Here is a 26,588-nt window from a genome sequence, read left to right as displayed (position 1 = left end):
AGCTTTAATTAAGCTAACTTATGAAATTTTAAACATGTATATATATATGTCTGCACACCATCTTCCCGAACATATAAGGCAGATATGACACGAGAAACATTAGCATATGGATACAATACGTGCGGTAATTTCAATCCGTAGAGACAAATAATATGTAAATTGTATTGTATGTATCCTCCATATAACCCGCTTCTTCATATAGAGATAAATATATTTATATCGAACGAGTCCGCATGTGCTGAAAAGTCTCCATCACTGATGTAGTCCTTATGACGTGACATAATAGACCTTCTCGTAGCACACCGTGTACAGCCAAACCGAAACAGCAGATATTTATCATAGCGGAATCTTATATAGCGTATATAGTAATATGCAGTGTTCGACAAACCCACACACCTGCTCGCCCCGGGCGAGTGGACCCAACCCCCGGGCGAGCAAGCAGCACACGCCCGGCACCAGGTGGCGAGCAGACCCTCTCGTGTGGCGAGTAGATTTCCCGGTGACCTGTCAACCACTGGTAATATGTAATAACACACATATATACAAACATATGTACACCCACACAAACATACACATATATATATATACACATGTACTCAACATAACAATAATATACCTCTAACCCATATAACATATCTTCTCCATATATACTACTATTTTTTAATAAAATGTTAATCATCTCTGTTATATGAGATCATATGGGTTTAACTTCTTTCTTGTGCGATTCCCAGATCCTGTGTGATTCCCAGATCCTGTGTGATTCCCAGATCCTGTGTCACCCTATGTGGGGCACTATTTGACATGGAGATGATCTTTATTTATTTATTTATGTTTGTTGGGTGTTGTGTATTGTGTGGGGGGCAGGGACATGCTTGGTGGTAACTAGACCCATATATATCCTCCGGGTACCCCAGATGAGCGGGCCGAGACCCGTGAGGGGGAAGAGGGGCTCGACTTCCAAGTCTCCTTCTCCCCCTCTTATTCCACCTGGGGCTGCGGAGGAACCGCTTATTGTAGAAAAGTCCCGGCTGCACTGACATCACTAGGAGCTTGTGGATGCACCACGCGGAGGGCAACGATCTGGGCGGTGACGCTGGGATGTGTGTGTAATGCTGGGCTGTGCAGGTGGTGCTGAGCTGGGCTGCATAGGTGATGCTGGGCTTTTAACCGATGATCCTGAGACCAGGGAAAATACGTCACTCCACTGGAGAAAGGCTGCGGAAGCAGTTGAAACGTCGATTTACCTGTTGGTTCAATAAATTCCTTTTGAAAAATCCGCAGTGCCCTGATTCGTCTTTCTTACCTGGACAATGCACATGCATCCATGTCGCGCCTTCGAGGGCCTCACACTTCCTCCTCTCCCTCCTGTCGGTGCCGGGCTCCAACTTTTACCTGACCGGAGGGGGAGCTGGAGGAGGGAGTGTGGGGTCCCGCCTCCTCCAGCACCCCTCTCTGGTTGGAAGTTGGATCCCGGCGCCGACAGGAGGGAGAGGAGAAAGCAGGGGTGCCCCGGAGTGGCAGAGAAGTAGGTGTGGGGGTTGGTGGTGTGTGTGTTCACTCTTACCTTTTCTGGAAGGGGCTGCCTCCTGCAGTGTCGCATTGCCATGGCAAGGCAACATCACGGCATCATATGATGTCATATTGCTTTGGCAACATGACATCACATGATGCTGAGACGCCGCGTTGCCGTCAAATAACATCATGACATGATGTCATGATGTCATCTGATGGCAACGCGACGTCTCAGCGTCAAGTGATGTGATGTGACGCTACCGGAGGAGGGCTGCTAGTCTAGATAAGTCCCCCCCTTTTTTTCAAGGGGGGCCTTATGCCAGAGTGCCGCCTTGGCCCAGCCAAGCCCAGGGCCGGCAAAAAGACCCGCAATAAAACATTAAAATACTTTAAAGAGAAAAATTAAATAATATTATTGTGCCTACTCCTCACTAATAGACAGGTTTTTACAGTAAGATTTATTCATGTAAATAAATATGGATGATTTACTACAAGCTAATTCTTTGCATTCCGGTTTATATGAACATCTCTATGTAAGATTCTGTAAGAACCAGCCAAAGAATGGCAGGTGTGAAATCCTTGGGGCTCTTCAGCGAGTATTTCTTGGGACACATGCCTTTTTGGCTATTGTATAATGAATTACAATGTGTAGTTATATCTAATACAAGTTATAAATCCTTTTCATAGCTCAGTGTTCCCTATTGTAATGGAAAAAATAATTCACTAGGGAAGCTGTTACAATTCACAGACAGGAGGATCCTTAAATGTGTTTTTTTTTTTTTTTAAATAGAATTGGTTTGACTTTCAAAGTCTTAATATTCCCAAACTATGACAGCTCTGGAAACACTTGCATTGAGCCCTCTAATTTCTTTATTTGTGCATTTGCCACCCTCCTAAAGCTACAATACCTTTTGTATAGTTACCATTACAGCTTTTGCTCATCATTAAACTATTAACTACTGTATAAGTGCTGGAATAGTGCAGTAAGTGTGCTTTCCAGCGTAGAAACAGTTAACCTCCTCCTGGAAAGCTTGCTGCAGCTGCAACTAATTAAGCAGGCTGGACTCCTGAAGGAACAGGAGTTTTAAAGACAGACACAGAGCTGCACACTCTGAGAGACTGCTTTCCCCAGAGAAGGGGGGGGAGTTCTCCCCAGCCAGAAAGAGGCTGGCACCGTCCCCTAGGCTTGCTAGATGGTGGTCGCGGAGCCTGCTGGGACTGCCTGGGTTTTAACTCCAGGAAGAAGAATGAAGGACATGAGACTGCGCTGAAGCAGGGATGTCCTGTCCAGAATATTGGAACTACAGAGAAGAGGGATTCTTTGACTCTCGTGGGACCGAACCCCCCCAACAGATTAGAGCAAAGTAATATTTTGAAGTGCCTAAAACTGTTCATACGGTTTGCATATAGTAGTACACTTTTTGGGCTGATAAGCAGCTATGCTGGTGGCTACCAGTTAGGCCGCGGCCAGGCTGGGAACTAGCGCCGACGTGACGTCAGGCACATGTGAAGCCAGAGTAAATCGTGTCCTGCTAGAAAATTGTATTTGTGTGCGCATGGGGGCGTGGCTATAATGTCACGGAGCTGGTTCGCCCTCATTGGGCGAACCGCTCATGTGACGTGGCAGAATCAAATTTGTTTGACTCTGCAAGCAGCTGGGCGCTATGCACTCACGGGCACGTGCATGCGCACTCACGTTGGACAAACACATTATATCAATGTGTTTGATCACGCTGAGTGCGAGTGCGTGCTCAGCGTTACCCTGGACGAGGCCATAGATAGGGCTGGAGCTGCTGTGCAGTTAGACTCCTGAATAGGAGTAGGTGTTTATTTTATGATTTTGTTTTGCATCCAAGGGACGGTGGGCCTGTTATTGTGTTATTTAACCCCTGTAAATAAACCCAACATAAAGAAGTACAAAGTTTCCTGCCTTAATCTGGGACTAAAGATACTGCACTGTGACGGCGATATCACAATATATATATGAGAAATCTATCAAACGAACGCGCAAGGCAACCCACAACGTGCAAACAATTAAATCATTTAATCAAGGATGAAAAAGCGGATAAAAACGTCAAACGAAGCTCCGGAAGGCTATGGGTCCTCCGCAAAAACAGAACTCAAGTCCTTCCTCCTGCGCGTTTCACAACTAAACAATGTTGCTTCTTCAAGGGAGAAGAAACATTGTTTAGTTGTGAAACTAAACGTTAAAATGTTTAGTTACATTCCATGTAATAAATGCAGAGTAAATGAGTACTTCAGCATTAGGTGATAACTTTTTTTATTTGGACTAACAAGTGATATTATATTATTTGGACCAACAATATTTTAATCCTTAGTCCAAATATATATTTTCTTTAACTGTGCACGCAATGTCTTGTATATAATGTATACCCTGCTCATTTATGTAACTGTATTTGTAACCATGTATTATTTGTTTTACTCTGTGCCCAGGACATACTTGAAAACGAGAGGTAACTCTCAATGTAATACTTCCTGGTAAAATATTTTATAAATAAATAATAAATAACTAAATAAGGTGTCACCTAATACTGAAGTACTCATTACAATTGGAACTGGACTAACACGGCTATTTCTACTTAATTCATGTAATATTTGCACATGTGTGTATTTATTTAATGTGTGTGCATGTAGGTAATGAATTGGTAACAGTGGTAACAATTTGTTGAATTCAGAACTTAGGCTTTGCTACTTTGACAGAGAAGGTGTAAGGCAGAGAGTAAGAGGCCCACACTAAGGCTGCGCTTCTAGTGCGCGCGCTGGTGACGCGACGGATGACGTCACCCATCGCCGTCGCCGCTAGCTAAAGTTGTAATTCGTCGCGGGCAAACAGGTCTTTGATTGGTTCACATCTGGTGACAGCCTCTGAAAAATCAAATTTGACCGGCTTCAAAAATTTGCACCACCAGCATCGCTCCTGTCGCTCCGTCACGTCGCGCTTACTTTAAGCGCACGCGACGGCAGCAATAGATTTGTTTTGCCGCGTCGTCGCGTCGCTGTCGCCGGCACTATAAGCGCAACCCAAGGAGGAGGGCGGCAACAGGCAGCATGATGAACCCAGTAAACGTAAGGCAACACAGTCAAGTAAAGCCACGTACAAGCCAGGCATGGGGAGAGCAAGCGGAAATGATACAGAGATGAAGTGAAAGCATAAAGTATGGACTAGCACCTGGCAAAAGGAGACTGGGAATTGTCTAGTACAGTGTATTTAAAGGCAGCGCTTAGCTGAGATTAGTTATTCAGACACACAGAGCAAATGACCCTTTATTTATTCATTTTAATGTTGTTATGCAATGTTTTGTTTCCACAAGCCATCGTAAGGGAAAATACCATGAAAGAGAGAGAAGCTCACGAGGCACAGTGTCTTCACTTAGTCTGTAGCCACCAAGCTCCACTGAGTAAAGCTTTGTCAGGGAATAAGTGCATGTTATCAATTGCACCTGCTATTTTATTTGTAGGATATTCTGAATATTTCCTATGTCAACATGAAGAAATGGAAAATATGTACAGTAAGCATGTGATAATCTCAGTAACAGATGGAGTTGTAGATTTATTATAAACATGTTAACCCCACTGGGAAGCTCAATTATTATTCCATATTGTCTTCAGTTGCATCCTGTTTTATTAGTGCTTTTTTGTATATATACCTCCATAATTTGCTCAATATATGTGTTTTTCCGTTATTAGATTGAGTACATTGACATTATTATTATTATTATTATCGTTTATTTGTAAAGTGTCAACATATTGCGCAGCGCGGTGCAGAGGGGATACAACGATTTGATTATTACATACAGATATGTACAAATACAGAAGGTAATGAGAGCCCTGCTCGCGTGAGTTTATAATCTAGAAGGAATGAGGGACAATGTTGAAACAAAAGGTGAAGTGGCTGCTTACGTGAGATGGCGTATTCCTTGAGTATGGTCCAGCCACACAGCTGATCCCATTAAGGTTTGGGGGTGTGGATGTTAGGGGGTGTTAGCGTGGAGTATGGGCTTGCACAGGGGGGTGCAAACTTTTTTCCCTGCGCCCCCCTGTCGGCAGTCACCTCACCCCAGCGCCCCCCCTCACTCCCACTTACCTCGGCTCCAGCGTGGCACCGGCATCATGACGTCACGTTGCCATAGCAACATGACGTCACATGACCTCACTGCGTCATTTGACGCCGCGTTGCCGTGGCGACGCGTGTGGAGCCAAGGTAAGTAAAGGTTTACAGAGGCCCTGCAGCTCCCCCAGCACTTAATTTAAGTGCCTTCACGAAGCGCCTGGGGCCTCTGTAGGGCCTCTGTAAACCGTGAACCCCCACACTCAGTCTCGCGCCCCCCCGTTTGCGCACATCTGGTCTAGTAGCACAGGTAGTACCAATAGGGTTGGCGGGGAGGGTGTTATGGGTGTGCTAGAGAGGCTTGCTTGAAACGGTGAGGTTTTCAGGCAGTTTTTAAATGCCTGCAAGCTGTGGGGTTTGATGGTACGTGGTAGGGAATTCCAGAGAAAGGAGGCAGCACGGGAGAAGTCATGTAGGCGGGAGTGAGAGGAGGTAATAAGGCAGGAGTAGAGGCGGATGTTGTGGGCAGAATGGAGGGGGCATATAGGTGTATATTTGGGGATGAGGGCTGAGATGTAAGGGGGGGGGTGGCAGCATTGTTGAGAGGTTTATAAAGTCAGAGCTAGGGTTTTACATTTAATTCTAGTGCATATGGGAAACCAGTGTAGGGATTTGTATAGTGGAGCAGCAAATGTAGAGCGGTGAGTGAGGTAGATGAGTCTGGCGGGTGCATTCAGGATGGATTGAAGCTGGGACAGGCGGATGAGGTTAATGCCAACTAGGAAAAGGTTGCATTAGTCAAGGTGGGACAGGATAAGTGAGTGAGTTAGGATTTTAGTTGCATCACGAGTGAGAAAACGGTGTATCCTCGCGATATTTCAGAGGTGGAGACGGCGATGAAGTACAGTATTACATGTCTCTCATGGTTACTATTCATATGACCCCTTTCCACTGTAATGCACTGCCGGCCCCTCTGGAGGTAAGGGGTAAAATAATAGGAGTGAGTAGGCCATTGTGTGGCACAATTTGATTTGCTATCTATTATCTAAGCCATATTGAAACATGGATCGCATGTATAATATATACTTTCTAATACAGTATAATTATAATTTTTTATATAGTATCAGCGGTTGCAATAAATATATTTATATTACTATAGTTTTGAGTATTGTCATCCACAGAGACATCCAGTGAAGTTTTAATAGTATAGGCATGAGTCTATGTAATCTATGTCAGGGCCGGTTTAACCACTTGGCATACTAGGTGGATGCCTAGATTGGAAATATTTGGGGGTCGCCAAATTCTGCTGCCTAGTTTGCCCAGTGACCAAAACAGATGAGGAGGATGGTGGCAGGGGCTGAGGATGCAGAGGAGGAGGAGGAGGAGGGCGGCGGCAGAGGATGGCAGAGGCGGAGACAGCCTCAGCGGTCCGACCTGGAAGTCATTGAAAACTTCTGGTGTCTGCACTAGGAAGGACCTCCCCCGAAAGAGAGGGGGAGGGGAGAGAGTGAGAGAATTGGGGGGGAGAGAGAGAATGGGGGGGGAGAGAGAATGGGGGGGGGGAGAGATAATGGGGGAGGGAGAGAGAATGGGGGGGGAGAGAAAATGGGGGGGGAGAGAGAATGGGGGGGGGAAGGGCAAGGGGGAGTGTGTGTGATTTGCTTTTCATCTAGTACATATCCTGTAATAAACTGCAATGGCCTTAGTTATTAAAGCTAAAAACATCACGACTATCTTATTTAAGGAAATAGACCACGGTAAGTGTATGTAAGATCATATTTCCTGTGTTTGAGATAGGCCTGCAATGCCTCGGGACAGAGTTGATTACAGTTTAAAAAAAACTGCTTTGCACGAACAGGACACTAACTACACAGCATTATTAAGACAGTTCCCCCCCCCCCCCCACATTTTCGTCCAAGAATACTGTATTTGCAGAAAAAAACGCAATGGCCAGATTAGATAGAAGACAATGGGCAGATATAAAAATAGTCTTATTGACTACTTTATTGAGTATGGTGCGCGATCATTTTATTTTTTACTCAATATTTTTTTAACTCGGATGCATGTAATCCTGCTTTGAAGATTGGAGCCATTCTTTGATACCCTCACCAAACATTGTGTTTACTCTTACAGCCTTTTAACCTTCCAAAAAAACTCATGCTTGTTTTTACTCAGCTGTGCTATTCCATAAAATACAGATCCTGTAGACACCTTATAGCCTATTCACTTGAATGGGCAACGAGGGGCCATCCCACACAGAAGGTGTCTTATGGAATAGCACTGCTTAGTAAACATGAGCCCAAATGCACGAAAAATCTATCACCCTGTAGGTAATTATCATAGCTCAGACCGGCAGGGAAGGCTCATCTGGCTCCTACATTTCCAAAAATAACTTTTCTATGCGTCTTTTAAACTCAGGATGGATTGTAAATATCACTACATGTCGCAGTCGAGTCCGAGGCTTTCACGCACAAAAACTGTTACTTGAATATGTTGGCATTGCCTGTAGACATATGAACGTGATATTGGACACTTCCTTTGAAATTCAGATAATGCAATCACTGTGAGACTCAATAACGAATCTCCTAGAGCAGAGGTGTGCAAACTCTTGAAGCTACGCCCCCCTGCCAGCTCCCTTCACTGCTCGCGCCCCCCTCCCCTTACCTCTTAGGTCGGTTTCAAATGATGCCGCGGGGTCATGTGACGTAACGTCACATGACCCCGCGGCGGCATTTGTCGTCGCGTTGCCATAGCGACGCGTCACACCAGCCATCTGAACCTTGGTAAGTTCAGTTACAGAGGCCTCACGAACAAACCTGACTTCTTTGTTATGTGTTCCCCAAACCCCACTTTTTTAACCTGGCACATTATAACAATATATGTATGTCGCCCTCTCTTCTCAGGGATGGTGTCCCTCATTGTCCGTACGCAAAATAATCTTATTATTTCTAGTGTCGACCTATAATTCTCATGATGTATTTATGTATACAAATAGTTTTTTTTTCCTGTAAGATTATATGTGGGGTCACACCTATTATCTAAAAGACAATGTTTTGGGATTTGCCATGTCATGGACTATATTAATTGTAATCTTGTAGGGAAAATAGTTTGCAAATATATCTCAGACTTCTTATATCAGTGACCTGTCTGTCAAACTTTGTTTAGGTGCCATATACACAGTAGCGGATTTCCCATTAGACCTGTTTGGCCTTGGCCAAGGGCGGCTAAATCTTGGGGCGGCAAAAATGTTGCGCTCTCGGGCCTATCGGGGGAAATCATTTTAGCTGTTGGGGCCGGCTCCTTACCTCCCGCCCACCTCCTCCGTCTGAACCGCAGGGTCAAATGCCGCCACGGACTTCACCGTGACGTCACAGCGTCTCGTTGCCATGGCAACGCAACGTCGCCGCGTCAAATATCGTTGCGTCACCATGGCAACGTTGGTGACGTCCACGGCGTCATATGACGCTGCGGTTCAGAAGGAGGGGGTGGCAGGTAAGGAGGCGGCCCCAACAGCTGTGCCTAGGGGCGGCAGATTTTGAAATCCGCCGCTTCATATACATTATACTTGTATAACATTTATTTTGTGCAGTTCACCAGTGAGTTTGTGTTCTATGCCTACTTGCTTCCTCTTCTTGCAGTTGTGGTCTCCTAGTGTCTCAGACAATATGCTTATGGATGACACTTTTAAGATGCTCTTCATAGGGTGTTCAGCGGTGCGCAAACTGGGGGGCGCAAGATTATGTAGGGGGGGCGCGGGCTGCGTGATTTAAGTTATGACTAATGACTTTTAAAAATTTGGCCACTGAAAGCACTGTAGCAAATGACACAGAATAAACATAAAAAGCTCTTTTAGTTGTGGGCTTATTAGGGTTTCATATTCCATGTGGGAAAAATGCTGTCTTTATTAGATGTGTGAGGGAGAGGGACGGTATTATGTTAACCCATACAAGAAAATATTTGTACGGTAAAAAGTATACCTTTTCAAAGTGGCCGTTTGAACCTTTTTTGATCAAAAATCCCCATTGATTTCAACGAGGAATTTTGTATGAGAAAGGTAGAACAGCCTCTTTGACATATTCTATACAGTACAGTACAGTATAGAATAAGACCCTACATTTTATTACACAGAATTCTTTTCTCTCAGCCTTGCATTCTTACCATGCACATTCTATCACTTCCACTGCCACTCGCTGATCACCTAAGAATTGCAAGTTTTATCTTCCACACAGCTTGCCATTCAAAGCTTTTCAGTGCCAGGGGTCTGACGGTACCCGACAACGTGACAGCGGAAGCACTATGGTTTTCTATTACGGGTAGTCCTCACTATCCGACGTTTCACTTTACAATGAATGGCATATCCAACGCTTTACAATGCAACCCTAAGGATCATTTTTCGACGCCTGAATGTGTTATCCAACGTTCACCGCCACTGATTAACATGGGACTCACTTTACAACGGTTTCACTATCCAAAGCTACTTCCAGAACAGATTCCCTTGGATAACCGAGGACTGTCTGTATTTAAAAATGCATGTGGAGAATTGCTAAGCGGCGGTGCGATCCTAACTCCTATCCACTAAGGTGATTAACGTAACGTTGACTTCGACTTAACAGTAAAATATTGTATCGCTAACTTTGGATGGCAGTTAGGCTTACTCATATGCAAATGAGATGCTAATAAGCCTCTAGGGTAACCGCATATCCACGAATCTCCGTTAATGTTAGCAAAGGGAAATAATGAACAAAACTTTTATTCGCACACAGTTACATCATTGTGTGAGGCTAAGAATTGTGGAAAAAAAATAATTTGGGACCCAAAAGAAAATAAAAAATAATAATGATTCTCTTCCTCTACTTGCCAGAGGAAGAGACAGGCTCACTAGGCCCCCTTGTGTATGGTCTGCCAGGCCTTAAAGTTACTGTGGCCACTGGGTCCGGAGATGGATTATGGGAGGGGTGCGCAAACTTTTCTCCCTGCCCACCCGCCTGCTCTCCTAACTGGCTTGCGCCCCCCTCCTACCTTGGGTGTCAAATGACGCCGCAGGGCCACTTGACCCCACGGTGTAATTTGACGCCATGTTGCCATGGCGACACGTCGCCGAAGACAAGGTAGGAGACATTGCATAGGCCTCACGCGATCCCCCGGCATTTTATTGAAATGCCTTGGGGAAGAGCACAGGGCCTCTGCAACCTCCGCACCCACCCAAATTTGCACACCCCTGGGAGTATGGTATTCTACTAAGGGAGGAAGAGGCAGTGGAGGGGGGCCATAATTAATTACACCTTTGATGCTGCCAGTGTGGTTAAAATTAAGAGTGCGACTGCATTTTTTACAGTTTCACACATCTCTTTTAAAGGAGCAATCCCAAAAAATGTTAAAGTTTTTTTTCCAATATGTAGCCCTGTGTAATTTTGGGGTTACATGCCTCTCTCCTCCTGTGCAATAATTCCTGTTAAAATGGCAGGTTTGCCAGGAGTAATCATGAGGTTTGCCCTCATCCCCTGTGATGTGTATTGTGTAGTGAAGGAAGTGACATCATGCTCTGTGTCCACTTAAAGTGACACAGGGGTGGTGCCTACTGGAGCTATATAGTACGCATAACTTCCTGAATTTAGTGTGTTGAAGTGTGTGTGTGAGTGTCTCATGCCACTTGAGACTGTCTGACCCAACACAGTGCCAGGGCTCTGGCAAGGATTGTGGCCCTCCCTTAGGGGAGAGGTGGACAGACTATCCCCCTTACTCTATTAGAGAGTATGGGAAGAGCAAGGACAGCTTCTAGAACCCTGACTAGGAGTGGTGTCCAGGGACTTCCTTGAAGTGGGCAACCTTGATGATGTGCGGCTAGAGACCGGCCGCAATGATGGGCAGTCTGCCAGTCCAGATGACAATAAAGAATGTCCAAGTTGAAAGAACCTTCTTGCCTGAGTGGAGTCATTCAGGGAGAAGCTGCACCCAGAGGTTCTCTTTCAGAGACTCCTCCCAGCTGTCGTGGGGACCTGGAAGAGATGGAGGCGCTGTACCAGAAGTGAGTAGTTCTCAGCATCACCTCACGAGCCAGTCCTGATGTATTTCCCTATACCATCAAGCGGGAGACTCAGGAGTCCTGTAAGCCAGCAGGTGCACCACACTGTAGTATATGTAACATGGGGCAGTTTCCTCACGTAAGGAACCAATATGAGATGGGGGGGGGGGGGGAACACCGTTACATATATATAATTGAAGTACGGGATTGCCAGAGCTGAACGCCTTTAATTTCAGCTCCGGGGACCCCCTTCTTCCTAAGATACTTAACTCCAAAGTAGGTGCTGGTAGCTGCTCTGGCTCAGCAAGCAGGAATTTCAGGTTTGTTGCTCCCGTGACTCATGGGCCAATAGGAAGCCGCACCGATGATGTCACGTCTTCCAATTAGGCCAGAAAATATCTGAACAGCAGACATATTGTGAACCTTGCTTGCCGAGGAGAGCAGCTACACCTAATTTGCAGGTATCTCCGGAAGCAGGGGGTCCCCGAGCTGAAATTAGTGGGGTTCAGCTCCGGAGACCCCCTGCCTCAACTATGTATATGTAACAGTGTTTCCCCCACCCGGTGGAAGATCTGGCCATTACCAGTCGTGTGGTGCATGATACCTGCTGGTAACAGGAGGTCTGAGCTATCCGCCGGTGATAGTGGGGGCACAGGATCAGGTTTCTGGGATACATCACCCACATGGTTCTCTAGCAGTGCAGCGCCTCCATCTGCTGCTGTCTCCAAGATGAATTGAGGTGATCTACTATGGCAGAATTACTCCCTCTCCTCCCAGTAAGATCACACACCAGGCAGGAGGTATATGCAAACACGAACGGTCTTTATTGAATACACCACAACACAGCAGGGGTCTGCCCAATCTCAGGATCAGCTATCCACTGGATGATGGTCCCTGGACAATAACAACAGGTCAGGGCCACTGCAGCTGTCCTAGCTCTTCCCGACTCCCCTATCAGGAGTCAGGTTATAGGTCTACACTCACTCTCCCCCAAGTGGAAGAGGAATAGGGAAGGCCCCAGTCTCAGGCTCCCTGTGTGCAACTATGCCTCTCTCGTGGGGAGAGGCACTCTTGAATTTGGGGCGGCACTGCCCTTAAGTACAGCCAGGAGGAGGGCACCAGGTCTGTCCCACGATTGGACATGCTCCGGCCTGATGTCACCGCCTCCCACTGTCAATCAAGTGCACCACCATGGGGTGGGGAAAACCCATCTTAACTGCTGGCAAGGCCTGTTCTTACCAGGGCTTACTGCCAGTACAAGGGCAGGCTAGTAGCCACAGGTGGCATGGCAACATCTATATAAAAAAAATTGCCAGAAATACACCCCCTGTGATTGCTTCTTTAAAGAGATTCAGATAGGTCACCATTGCATTTTAAAAGCATTTTATTTTGATAGATTTTGACAGAACTGTATTTGAATAGTGCAGTTCCCCCCCTCCCCCCCCCCCCCAGAATAAACATGTCAGCTTGGGTGACATTGTTTCCCAAGCTGACACAATATATCTTGTTCTAACGCAGAATGTCAGTTTCCATGGGGTTCAATAGCAGTGATAACACGGAATGTCACAGGATATCTCATTATATTGCACCAGAGGGGACAATGCAGCCTAATACATGTGTATCATGTGGCTTATAGCAACATCCGTTATGACACAAGATCAGTTATGAAGTGACTTTTAACTATATGTATAAAAATATTAACAGAGTTTTTGAGCATCAGTCTTCAATACAAATGTGCTAATTCTTCTCTGAGATTGAGAGCTGTCACAGCAATAATATTCCCATCCAGATCAGGGGCCCCCCTCCTGTTACATCAGTCCTGTGGATATTGGATCACATTAAAGCAGGTGTTTCCTGTCAACAGCAGATTTATTCCAGTGTGCATAAGTGTATTCTGCATATTTCAGCCACCCAATATTTCAATAGCTGACCTTTGAAACATCTTATCTGAATGATCCCTTAATCTGATGTTCCATTTGTTAGCACAGTAATCTCTTCCTCCCGCCTAGGTTTAACGGCGTGTAGTTTGAAAACCATTAAACAATACAACCCCTGCTGTTGCGCAGCAGGAAAACATTGGTTTAACAATGTAAAACGGTTTTGTTTTCTTTGGATTGATTTCCTTGCAACGCATTCACTCCCTAAACCCCTGTGATGTCAGAAGTGTCTGAAGTCAGTCACTCCCTTATTGCATTTATAATCTGGGAATTCCGATGCATACTGTACATTCCTATCCCATATAGTGAGAACTTGCAGGGTAACATGCAGTAAACAATGTTTTCATTTACAATCAAGTGAATTGAAGTTCATGCATCATTACCTGTGCGTTTACCCCACTTCACTCAATTGAACAGGGGCCATGGATGGATAAAGCAGCCGATTGTACAAACTCTGCAGTGGCTGATCGCACCGTGATCAGCCGAAATCACCTATTGACTTGGATGGAAGTTTACAGAGATTGTCCGTTTCTGAATTTATAGGATCAACCCCAAAGTCTTTAAGAGATACTGCACCTAAAGATATTTGGCTAACTTTAGGGGGTTATTCATTAAACCGATCGGGGCACTATCGCATGGAAACTCCCATTTAAGTAAATGTGAGTTTCTGTGCAATAAATACTACTTCAGTTGAATTAATAACCTCCTTTAAATGGAAAGAGAGATTATTCTGCATTCCAGGTTTTAAAGATTAGTTATTCTGTCCGCTAATATTGGATATTGTACAAGCATGAAGATGACTATATATAAAACAGGGTGTGTGAATCGCACAAAGCACCTCAATTAATTAAGATTCTGTACTCTTCTAGACTGTCTTTTATCGGTCGAACTCCTTAAACACAGAAAGGATGGAAGTTAACGCACAAGAAAGGACATTTCTATCTGCTCCTACAACTACTGTACGTATGAAAGTACAACAACTTTTTTTAAAGTTTCAAATATACAGTACCATGTTGTTACTTATTTTTTAAGCTGCTCCTGGTTTGTTACTGTGGGGTTAATGTATCGTGGATTCTCTGGGGCAAAAAAAAAAAGATGCAAAACTGCTACAAGACAAAATAGTGGCTAATAATAGACTGTTTTTCTTTAATAATTTTTCTTTTGACCATTTTCACACAATGGAATGTTTAATACGTGTTCTCTTGTGCGCCAGTGTTTTCATGTCTGCAAAACAGGTGCAATGCTACAGCATATAACAGAACAGGGTGAATTGAAGAAAAGGCAGCTTTTTGCCACAGTTTTGCAGACTTTCAGAAATTCCCCTAAAGAATAGAAAGTAAAACAGGAAGTAGAACAAATCCTGTTTAAACCCCACTCTACTCATCTTAGAATTGTCATTGCATTTCTAGTCCCTAACACTTTATTCTTCATTTTACATCACTTTCATAGTATCATTTAGTGTTGATAAAGGTTACAAACTAATGACATTGGTGGCTGGTAGGCCATACAGCAAGGCCTCTGCTCCAAATTCTTGTCATCAGCTATCAGATGCAAACTACATGTGGAACTGCTCTCGAACAAAAGTCAAATCCTGATGCAATATGTAGTCTTCAGCCTTAAGTGCGTTTTAACCTTTTAAAATTGACTGCCAATGGCTATAGCATAATTCACTGATATATATTCTTAGTTGAGTAGAACCCATATCACAATAATTATATCTCTGTCTCTAAACAAGTAAGTGCACAGTACTCAGATTAGTTTACATTTCATGGTTATATTCTCCGCTACCATTAACTTTTTTTTTCCTTGACTCATTTGTTATTTTTATCTTCAAAACAGGAAAAGGCATTGGCTATGAGCCATATTGAATAAACATATGGACTTCATTTTGCACTGCTCGTTTTATCCCAGTTGGATCTGTAAGGTCAGTCACGGAGTGCTGCTGAGAATACAGATCGTTGAGCATTAAAGGAGAATTTTATGTTTGGCTGTTTCCATTAAAAAACAAATATAGATTGAACTTACTGTATATTATCTAATATTCAAAGTGTGGAAAATGTTGCAAATGCAATGACTTTTGTTCTTCTCTCCTCTTTCTGTCTTTTATCATTTAATATTTTTTATTTTTTGTATTGTAACCATCGCTATTATTTTTAGACTCTTCCCAAACCGGTCCTCCATTTTGTATTGAGCTCCGGAAGTTCCTGATGGATACAGAATAGCTGCTTCTGCCGATGTCTACTCTATGACTGACTCTCAGGGGTTTTTCATTAAAGTGTGATATTGCTGAATGTGCCCTACAACACAGAAACTCACACTGATTTGAATTGTATAGTTTTCATGAACCTATATGAATAACCCCCTTTAGCCTGGATCCATAAAGCTCTGTTATGTGAGTTAACGTTAACCAAACTTAATGTCACATTAAGCATCACCAAGGATAATGGCTTTCATTCTGCACACATGCAACCCATGTGACTTTTAAGTTACAAACAAAAATGGCAGCTTACTCCATTCCCTGGATGTAAAGTATAACTAGCCTGTCTTACACTAAAGGAGTTTAAATTTTTCAAATTGTTCTCTTCTATTTGATTAAAAAAGCAAATCTACTATTAAGTCATGCACAAAACCTATGCAGAGCCAACTATAACAGGCAACGAAGGTTGGAACGACCGGCTGAACCCGGAAGTTAAGCCCGACTATAATTCATACGGAACTTCTAGGGCCAGATGGCCCCCTCTCTGCAGGGCCTGCTAACAGGTGAATCAGGGCCTTAACCACCGCTCTTGTACTCAAAACAGGGTGTCATACACACACATCTCCTTCCCTCCCACGCCCCCGCTAACAACCTGGGGGCTGCCCAGGTATAGACCTCTCTCCTGGACCCCTGTGAATGCTGGTGGTGGTCCTAACAATGTGTGTGTAACAGAGTAGATCACTTGTCACATAATAATGCACAGGGAAACATATTTTCAGCCCCTGAGATAGCACTGACCAGGTTAAAACCAGAGGGCTTAATTGGCCTGCTCAGCTGCCTCATTGGAGGCCTTTAAAAAGCCTGCAGCAGTCACTGCAGGGAAAACTCCGATCCAGGGAGACACCACGCTGTGATTAGACTCTCTGATCCAGGGATGCAACCTGGATCGCTGGAGAGAGCAAGCCGTGTACGGGGACACTTACACCCTCTTAGCCAGACCCCAAAGGGGCCCGAAGGTAAACTGACCACACTGTTTTCTGTGATGTTGTTGGTAAGGGGCTTAGCCCTCCAACCCATCGATACGGGTGGTAAGCTGTGGTATAGTCAGCACTCCCTGTATGAGATAGGCCTGTTATGTTTTTCTTACATATAAAATAATGTTGTAAAGAGGGATATGAGAAAGCGTGGACACGCGCGAAACGTACGTCAGGTGACCGGAACGGAGTGACGTCACCATGCTGTTTGGACGCCACACACAAGCGTGATAGCGTCTCTGGGATTTCAGCCGCCGAGTATACATCACGGCATCCTGCCTCCACTTCCCCTTACACTTGGACCCGGCGAAGTGACGATGGATGTGCACAGCACAGCACTACAAGCTAAGTGTAACATCCTACTAGCCTGTCCGTTTGGACTCCCCACGGACACCCTATGTCACATGGCTAGATAGAGGCACTTGAATGCAAAACCCCTCCCACACTGCTGTACTTGTCACAGCCCCACTGCTTCATTTGGATATCTCCATGGTCTAATAACATCTGAATGTGGTAGCATAGTGTTACTTTCAGTCCCCATTAGCACAGGCTTGTTACTGATCACCTTGCCTGGGAAGTATATACTTACCTCATCTACATCACTATTAAGTGATATTTGTATGAAGTACTATTAATGTAAGGTTATTTTGTGTGATCTCTGTGCATTTTACCACTGTGTTGTAGAGGCCTTAATTTGATACGGTCTCTGAACCGTGCTTCAGGGCATTAATATAGCACACTTTGTGCTTGCCCTTCACAGTTTTCTACACTATCACACAAGGCATCTTACCTTCATCTGTAGAGCCATGGGGCTAACACTGATCACCCAACCTGGGTATTATGTGTTTACCTTCATTTACACCACCTTTCAGCAATATACGTTGTCATCTTAATATGCAGTATCAGTAACACTACTTACCATGAGACCCATTTAAGCTGTCCTACTGCTGCGGCCGAGTTTATTCGAGCATTTGCCCGTTCTCGGCCGCAGCAGTTACCTGGCGCGCGCCGGAGGGTGCCGGGCGCGCGCCGAAGCAGCGGAGGAGAGGCCCGCCGATCGCGGCTTCCCCCTCTCCTCTCCGGGTCCGCCGGGTCCCCCGGAACCCCCTGCCGCCACCCCCCACATCGCGGGACACCAGGGCTCCCTCGGGGAGCCCTGGACGCGCGTGCAGGGGGCGCAGGCACCCGATGACGCGTGACCGCGCATCGGTGACGCGCGGCACGCCGAGGGGATGCCACTTGCAAGCCGGGAAATCTCCCGGCTTGCGGAACTGGCCACACTTCAATAAAGTGTGTCGCCAGTGTATATAAGGTGTGATTTCTGTACAACCTACTATTATGTTGTAGAGGCGTTAACTGTATACGGTCCTTGAACCGTGCCTCAGGGCATTAATATAGCACATTTTGTGCTTGCCCTCGACAGATGTCTAAACTATCACGCAAGGAATCTTGTCCTCATCTGTAGAGCTACGTCTATAGATTTATTTTTCCACGTGTGGCTATGTGTTTATTATGTGCACTACTCAGTTGTCATTGATTTTGTGTGTTTCACACCGTTTCTGTGTTGCATTACATCTTACCTAAGTGTGGGCCATTAATATTATATGGGTCCCAATTAGTGGACCGGTTCACTTTAAGTTATTTACCCCTACAGATTCAGTATCAGCAGCCTGCATCTACCTAGGTCTGTTGATTTTTTAGATATAAGGGCACCCACTATCTGGATGAGTACCTTTCTCTGTAGGTATTAATAGGTGAATCTCTTGGCCATTTGGCCCCCAGTGTATTGATGTACTGCTATTCATTATCTTCCGTTTACTTGTGTGTTGGAAGATTCTTTGATTTGCTATTAGGGACTGGCCCTGGACTGTTTCTACCATGTCCCTCTTTACAACATTATTTTATATGTGATTAAAGGTTTTTTAATGTATCAATCATATCACATTTACTGATCTATCTGAGTGCATTCAAGGGGGAATCTTTTGTTTGTCTGTTCACATTTACCCTTATCCCCTTTTGCACCAGTATATGGTCTTATTTACTTGCTCAATATTTTTCACTATACCTGTGCTGATGCGGGAGCTCTCCTCTGTCCCCTTCCCCTCCCCTTCTTCCCATCCCTGGAATTTCTATGTTTTTCTTAGGTCTGTTGTGCTGATCACAAGCTGATTATGTTGTAGAAGTTGTAGCTAATAAAAGCCTATATGATTTTCCTTTAAAAACCGTCTCCTGCTTGAAAATCTCTGCACACATCTCCTACAGTGTGTTATGCAATATTTTGTTCATCCAGAAAATGTACTAAGGGCTACTCATTAACATGTGAGAATAGTGTTTGTGAGCAAAGATGCAGCCAGAAATGTCACATGCCAATCCGAGGTTTTGATGAATAGAGGGTGATGAAAAGATGCCCATTCTACTAATTTCTTTAAATATCTCACACAAAATAATCCCTGCAAGTCGTGCTGAGAATCAAATCTCCCCTAAGATCACAAATAGCTTTTTTTTTAATTTTTTTTTAGTATTTGCGTATTTTTGCATAATGTGTGTGTCATTTTTATTTTAGTAAGGGTGTTATCCATTAAGCTGCAGTAGTGCTGATCGTGGCACTATTGCACGGAAACACCTATTGAAGCCAATGAGGCTTTCCATGCAATAGTGCCCCAATCGCGTTTAATGAAAGAGATTACTACAGTATATACAGTTTACTTTACATTGGATTTCACATGGTATTGAAAGCACTTCACTGCAGCTCTAAGTGCACTATACCTGGGGTTAATAATACATATAAAATAATATATATATATATATATATATAATATATATACAGGAATAAACATCTGTAGAATAACCAATAGACTGACATCATTGTAGATGTAGGAAAGCAGTATTTTTCTTCCCGCCTCTTTTTCTTTGGATGGCACTTTCACTAATACGAATAGAATCTCCAATGGAAAGCAGCCATTGTCTTCATAAGTTTCACCCACAGGCAGGTTCTCTGTTTGGAAGGCATGTTAGCTTATCATTCCAGTTGCTATGGCATTGAAGTATATTATTGTGTCTCACAGTCTGTAAAAGGTACTTACTGTACCTTATACTGGCACTAATAGTGCTTTTATTATTAGGCAGAATGTAGCAGTTCCCCTGGACATTTTAATTGAACACTGCTGAGTAGAATGCGTTTGTGAACAATGCTTTTTCTGCCAGACCACAGGTATTCACATTGTTCTGCTACACAAAGATCAGTCTCAAATGGCAAGTCTTGCTTGTGAGACAACTCTGTGAGCAAACTAACCATGTTTAGAAACCTTGTCTTCCTAAAGTCAGACATTTTTGTGTCAGAATAAGCACAGCAAATAATCAGTTACAGTAAAAGGACTAAGGGGCTTATTCTATATCCGCCAAAGTGAAATTCAATAAATAATTTCATCTGAAAACGGCTTCAGTTTATATCAATGCAATTTTGGAGCAAAACTGGGATGTAATTTATTCTGCGTGAATGTTTGGATCAAAAATGTTTCCATTTCTGCCACGAGTCCATCATCATTTTGCCATGTGTGTAACATGTTTAATTTGTGTGATGTTGGTAGGGAGGAGATACGCAACGCAGAATATAATTATAATTAGCAATGTATGAAATTCTATGTTTGTCATTTTTTGTCCCTTTTTCTGTTTTGTTTGCAACAGCAAAGATGACAAATCTGAAGTAGTCAGTCAGCAAGTCTAACATTCTGCACCAGACATCAAAAGTATTTATTACACGTGACAAAACTGTGCACATAACAGATGCAACAGAGCATCAAAACATCCTTCTCTCCACATTGAAACACAGACCCCAAAACTGTTGCACAAATTAAAAATGACACATTGCCATGATTCGGTCTACAGGTTTGCAATTCGCATGAGGTTACTCAACAATAGGGTGGCTGGATGTCAAATTCATACGTTATTCAGTAAAGCATGTTAACAATCACCATTTAACTGAATGAAGAATGATGTAAGATAGGTGCTTCTAAATTAGGGTGCGCAAAGTGTGGGGCGTGCTCCCCGAGGCATTTAAATTAAATGCTGGGGGATCGCGTGAGGCCCCTGCAACTGTAAAACGTACCTAGACTCTGCCAACGTCACTCGTGTCCATGGCAACGTGGCATCAAATTAAGCCGCGGGGTCATGTGATGTGACGTCACACGCGTCAAATGATGCTACGGGTCACGTGACGTCCACGGCTTCATTTGATGCTGCACGAGGTAAGGAGGGAGGGCTCAGAACGGAGAGGAGCAGGCAGGTGGGGAGGGGGGCGCAGCGAAAAAAGTTTGCACACCCCTGGTTTAGAGGATAATTAAGATTATTCACTGTCTAGCAAGTGTAACTGCTGTTCTCTTACAAAATCATTTGCTCTGACATACAAGTGATAGGGTAGAAGCTATTTAAAAATTCATTGGTCACCCTACCAATACTGGAGGGGCCAAGATGTATGTTCCCAAGCTCTTGAACCGTGTAAAGTAAAAGACTGTGAATACAATCAGTTTAAAACACTTTGCTTATACAGTATTGCTCCACCCTCTTCATTCATGAACATTATTGCCATGGATGATACAAAAAGGGAATCACTGGAGGCAGATTACATCACATAAACCTTCCTCGGTGAAATAATAAGCAACAAATCCCATTGCCAAACAATTTCCAGATCTCCCATTGCAAACTCAGAAAAGCATTTAATTGGAAACCGGCTTCCATTTTTGTATCACATTTAAAGCCATGAAAATTATCCAATACTGACAACTGAATGCAACCCAACTCTATGCCCAGGACATACGTGAAAACGAGAGGTAACTCTCAATGTATTACGTCCTGGTAAAACATTTATATAAATAAATACAACCAGTAAGGTCTGACAAGTTTCTTTAACTTTTCGTGAGCAATTATTTCAGACAGTACACTTCTAAAAATGTACACGTAGAATTAGCTGCTGGATGCTTGTTTTTCATGTAATATTGTTAGACAAATGACTTTCAATGTATCAGGACAAATGACGTGTGCTGTAGCTCTGATTACTTATCACACATTGTCGATCAAACTACATTCTGTTTCAATTATCACCCAGTTATCACCAGGCTGACATATCCCTTTCCTGTTTCTCTTCATTTTGATGCAAAATATCAGGGTTACATTTAAAAAAAACAAAAAACAGAATGAGTATTGTAAATATTACAACAGCAGAAAAATGTACTCCGTGGTCAAAACAGTCATGTGCATGCCTTACAAAGTAAAAAGAAAACTTATTCTGAATGCCAATAAATATGTTTTTGTTTTCCCTCAGGTATAAGAGGGAAACGTATGTTTTCAAATTGGAAGCTGAAATAAATGTAGATTCATTTGTAGGCGGCCTACCTTATATTGAACCAACATTAGGGTTCTTTGCAGATGGAATTATAGTGTTATGAACTCAACGTTTTTTTTCCTTCAAGTGTACAGTACTATGTTGAAGAAGAAACCAACGAGGTCGTCAAAGTTCCATACACCATCATTTAATATTTGATGAACTTTACTTTTCATCCCCTAAAATGTATCACAACCAACAATGAATCTACCTTTCTCCAGGACCAGTATAGCTACTAGAGCTTTGAATTACAACAACAAATCTCTGTTCTATTCAGTAAATCTCCTTGTATGTGTTCATGCCGTTCTATCATTGTAAAATGCTCAGTGTGTAATATGGATACTTCAATTATAGCTCTGAAGCACAATTAACTTCGTATCAACATGTCCCCGTCAGAGGGAATGAAGAAATCTACCAAGTTGTAACTGGAGACCAGTGTCAGACATTTATGCAACGCTGAGATTCTCAGATTTAAAAGCAGGTAAAAGCAACAAAGCCTTTGTTTCCAGGGAAGCTAAACCAAGTTCAATTACAAACTGAGTAATGATGTAAAGCAGTTCAGATAAGAAGATGCAGTATTACTATTATTAACCACAATGAAGCTCTATCTGCGTTGGGTCTACTTACTTGTCCAAGGCTGTGCTTGTGGGCATACTCCTCCCAAACCCTCGAACTCCCATCTGACGGAAATAAGGAATGCAGGAGAAATTGGCAGCAATTATTGCTAGTGAGTCAGAGGGGTTCACAAAGAAACCATTTTCTCCTAAAATCATGTACCTGTCCTGAAAAAAATGCAAGCAGTTAGCATTGTCATCAATGAAACGATCTAAGCAGCTAGCCTTCCCCCCGAAAAAACATGTTTTGTTTTTTTTGCATAGATTAAGGGGGCTCCAGTGTCAAAGTATCATTCGTGTCTGAGATGTGGTTTTCCTTTTATTGATTGGCTCTTCCTCCATCACCGACCCTTATTCAATACGCTGTGTTCACTGGAGAAGATTTTACTCTCATTCATTTGAATGGAGCTGAGCTGTTCTCCAGCAAGGAAAAGACTACTACCTAACATATTGATTAGGGGCCAATGTGGTGGCCGGCAGACAATGCTTATTTTCCAAAAGTGCTCAGCTGAAGGGGAACGTTTTCCCGAACCAGTGTTCTGTGTGTGCTTTGCAATTCCATTCTAGTCCTGCATTTGGTGGAGACAATGAATAGCACAAACAATGGAGTAAAACAAAAAAATGAGAATACCATTGAATAAACGTTGTGATGCCAGAGTGGTGCCGGAAACAGTAGCTACTGTAAATGATCAACCAGAGGAAGAAACTGAGTTAGGAAAATGCTAGAGGACAGTACATGTACTGTGACCCGAGACATTGTACAAATGTAACACTGACCATTTTTTTGCCTATATAGCAGACTTTTAGTGTCTCACATCGAGCGTATAATGTAACTCAGCCAATGTTTGTAAATAAGTGTAAAAAAAGGTGACACTGCGTGTGCTCATTTACGTGTTATTTCCCAGAATCCCTTGCTGCAGTGGAAGCACTGTATGCTAGGAGATAACGGTGAAAATCAGGGTTGCAGACCTGTCTGAGACGTGAATGTGCTCACAAGCAATATTTGTATTTGCTAAATAAGTGCTAGCATAGCAAAAATGGATCAAATGAAATCTGTTGTGTAATTGTTTCCCCTTTATACCATTAAAAGCAATCTGTTATATTTCAATGCGTAAAAGGTAATTGTAATTAGCTCATTCTAATAGGGATTAAATATGAAAAAAAAACATTTTAGGCAGGTACCAATTTCTTTTGCATGCAAAACACCTGTAGTAACCCTGATAACCCTTTGGCTGCTCACACAGTGGCTGCAGAAACAAGTCAAGAAGGCCCAAACCACAAGTATTTCTTATTTTCAACATGTAGGGTTGCCAGGTGTCCGGTTTTGAACCGGACAGCCCCTGCATCCGGTGTAAAAGGTAATACCGGACATGTATGTGTCTGGTATTATCTCTCCGAACACAGGGTGCAGAAGCCTGCAGCGGGGGGAATGGCGGCCGGTCAGAGCAGTTGCCGCCATGCCTGGCTCTCCCCCGCTGCAGGCTTCTCTCTCCCTGTCTGTCTGTCCCATGCTGTGTGTGGGGGGCCCGGCGCGCGTCAGCCTCAGACACCACGGTGTGGGACAGACAGGGAGAGAGAAGCCTGCAGCAGGGAGAGCTGGGCATGGCGGCAACTGCTCTGACTGGCCGCCGGTCCCCGGCATCCACTGTCCCCCCCCTCCGCAGCCACCACCCCCCTCTCTGCAGCCACTGGCCCTTTTGCAGCCACCGGCACCACCCTCTGCCCATCCACAAACACCAGCCTCCCTTCCGCAATTTTTTATATGTATTCGGGGGGTGTGGGGGTATTTTTTTGTTTATTCAGGAGCGTGGGGGTATATTTCTATATGTATTGGGGGGCGTGGAGTATATTTCTATATGTATTGGGGGTTGTGGGGGAATATTTCTATATGTATTCGGGGGACGTGGGGATATATTTTTATATGTATTGGTGGGGCGTGGGATATATTTTTATATGTATTCGGGGAGCGTGGGGGTATATTTTTATATGTATTCAGGGGGCATGTGGGGTATTGGGGGGTTGCATCTGTCACCATTGTGTCCAGTATTTTTGGACAAACCACATGGCAACCCTAATATCATGAATTTTCACTTTCTGTCAAAACACACAATGAATATGTCTGAGTGCATCGGGGGATAAGACAGGGTATGAGAAATCCCCCCCACCCCCACCCCCTTCCCCTTTCCCATATATTTGGTTACGACATGTCTCTAAATAGACTTTCAGTTGTTAAACTATTATCAAAGCAACTGAGAATTCTGGCAGAGTAAACCACAGGCCTCAAATACACCACATACTTACTCCGTCAGCATCAAAAGCGGCTCCAAATCCATGCTCGCCTCCTTTCATGGCCTCCCAGAGACCACTCGCATACGTCAGGTTGGGGTCAGGATGCTGCCCACCAAAATCTTCCAGGGGAACAGAGTTCACCGCAGAATTGGCAGGTGCTCCTAACTCGTCACACAGGATCCGTCTCACGTAAGGTCCCATAACTGGAAGAGGGATGAGACGGAGTGAAACACATGCTTAAGAATATCATTACGTATCAGAATCTCTGACATGCTTCAGCGTGGATACTTTATACCAATAAACTGTCTGAATTGCATACCAAAGAATTAACAGTAACAGTTATTTTTATAGCAGGGACAACCAGGAGCCAATATCCCATAGCCAGTGGATTTCTAAGCTATCCCACACTCTTCTGTGCATGAGATTCCTAGGGGTGCCCACTAATCAGAGGCTACATTTAACTTTCCTGCTCTTTAACATGTTGGCTTTCAACAGAGACTGGAGTTTACACGTCCCTACTGTGCCAGCTGGTTTGGTTACGTGCATCTTGAAACTGGTGAAGGACAGATGCGAGCATTGCAGGTCAGCATTCAATTTTATAAAACAGCTATTTGAAACCACTTTATTATACAATGACTTCATCATATTTGTGTCTGACGGTTCACACACACACAACCTTTCACAAAATGTTCAATGTTTTTAAAAGTCAGCTCCATGGCTAACCCAGAAACTGTTTGGTTTGTTTCTTCTTCTCTCTGCTACAGTATGTGTGAATTTTAATTTACAGTACAGAAAGGTACTACCACCATACTGGTTATCCTAAAAGAGGGATGAAAAAAAAGGACACTTCTATTTAACACAGCAAGAGTAACATAGCAGTAATGTGTTTTCTTGAGTATTACTAGGGATAGTCTTCAACAATGAGCTTTTCCATGTTTTGGTAAGACATTAAAAAGGCTATAGCATATGATCTTTCTTTGAAGACTAGAGCGCCATAACAATTATGGGTCATTAACAGTCTCTCTTGAAGCGCTATTAATGACCGCTAATGACCTGTGTCACTGAAATGCATAATACTCTCAGAGGAGTAAATAGGAGCTTTGGAACCGATCCTACCTCCATTCATGGCATCGATCCGTATTTTCAGTTGGTTGGGTCCAGTAAGCAGGCTTTTTATTCCATTAAAGTCAAAGATAGTTCGGAGCAAATTGAGGTAAACATCAACAGAATCCACTATTTCAACTAAGAGAGAAAAAACATATACAATTCAATAAAAATAAAAAAAACATTCTAAATTCTGTATTAACAAAGTTCTCCTACTTTTTACATTTTCTCACTGTTCTGTCCCTCTTAGATCTCAGCTCTAATCACCAGCTATACCATTAATACTCATTTGTTCTTGGATCTTTTCTGTCCAGTTTGTCTCTACATAAATAGAAACCCCTTTCCTATTCAGCTCCCTAGCTCTGGTACTTCCCAATATGTATTTAACTTCCTTGCCCACCAACTTCAAGACACCAATGCCAGGAGCATTTAA

The 26,588-nt window shown here is 43.6% G+C and overlaps 1 protein-coding gene across 1 annotated transcript in view; it reads right to left on the bottom strand.

Annotated features, from left to right (window-relative positions):
* Positions 1-26,588, bottom strand: part of PGM5 (phosphoglucomutase 5) — a 184,943-nt gene that overhangs the window by 100,913 nt on the left and 57,442 nt on the right. Inside the window, exons 4-6 of the mRNA XM_075597528.1 lie at positions 26,168-26,293; positions 25,064-25,254; positions 22,776-22,930 (exon numbers count right to left, since the gene is read on the bottom strand). Coding sequence (XP_075453643.1) covers positions 22,776-22,930; positions 25,064-25,254; positions 26,168-26,293 — 472 coding nt within the window. The remainder of the gene's footprint in view (positions 1-22,775; positions 22,931-25,063; positions 25,255-26,167; positions 26,294-26,588) is intronic.

The sequence above is a fragment of the Ascaphus truei genome, chromosome 1, assembly GCF_040206685.1.
Source record: "Ascaphus truei isolate aAscTru1 chromosome 1, aAscTru1.hap1, whole genome shotgun sequence".
NCBI classification, from domain to species: domain Eukaryota; kingdom Metazoa; phylum Chordata; class Amphibia; order Anura; family Ascaphidae; genus Ascaphus; species Ascaphus truei.
Note: the sequence above shows the minus strand (reverse complement) of the source record. Positions and strands in the feature narration are given on the sequence as shown.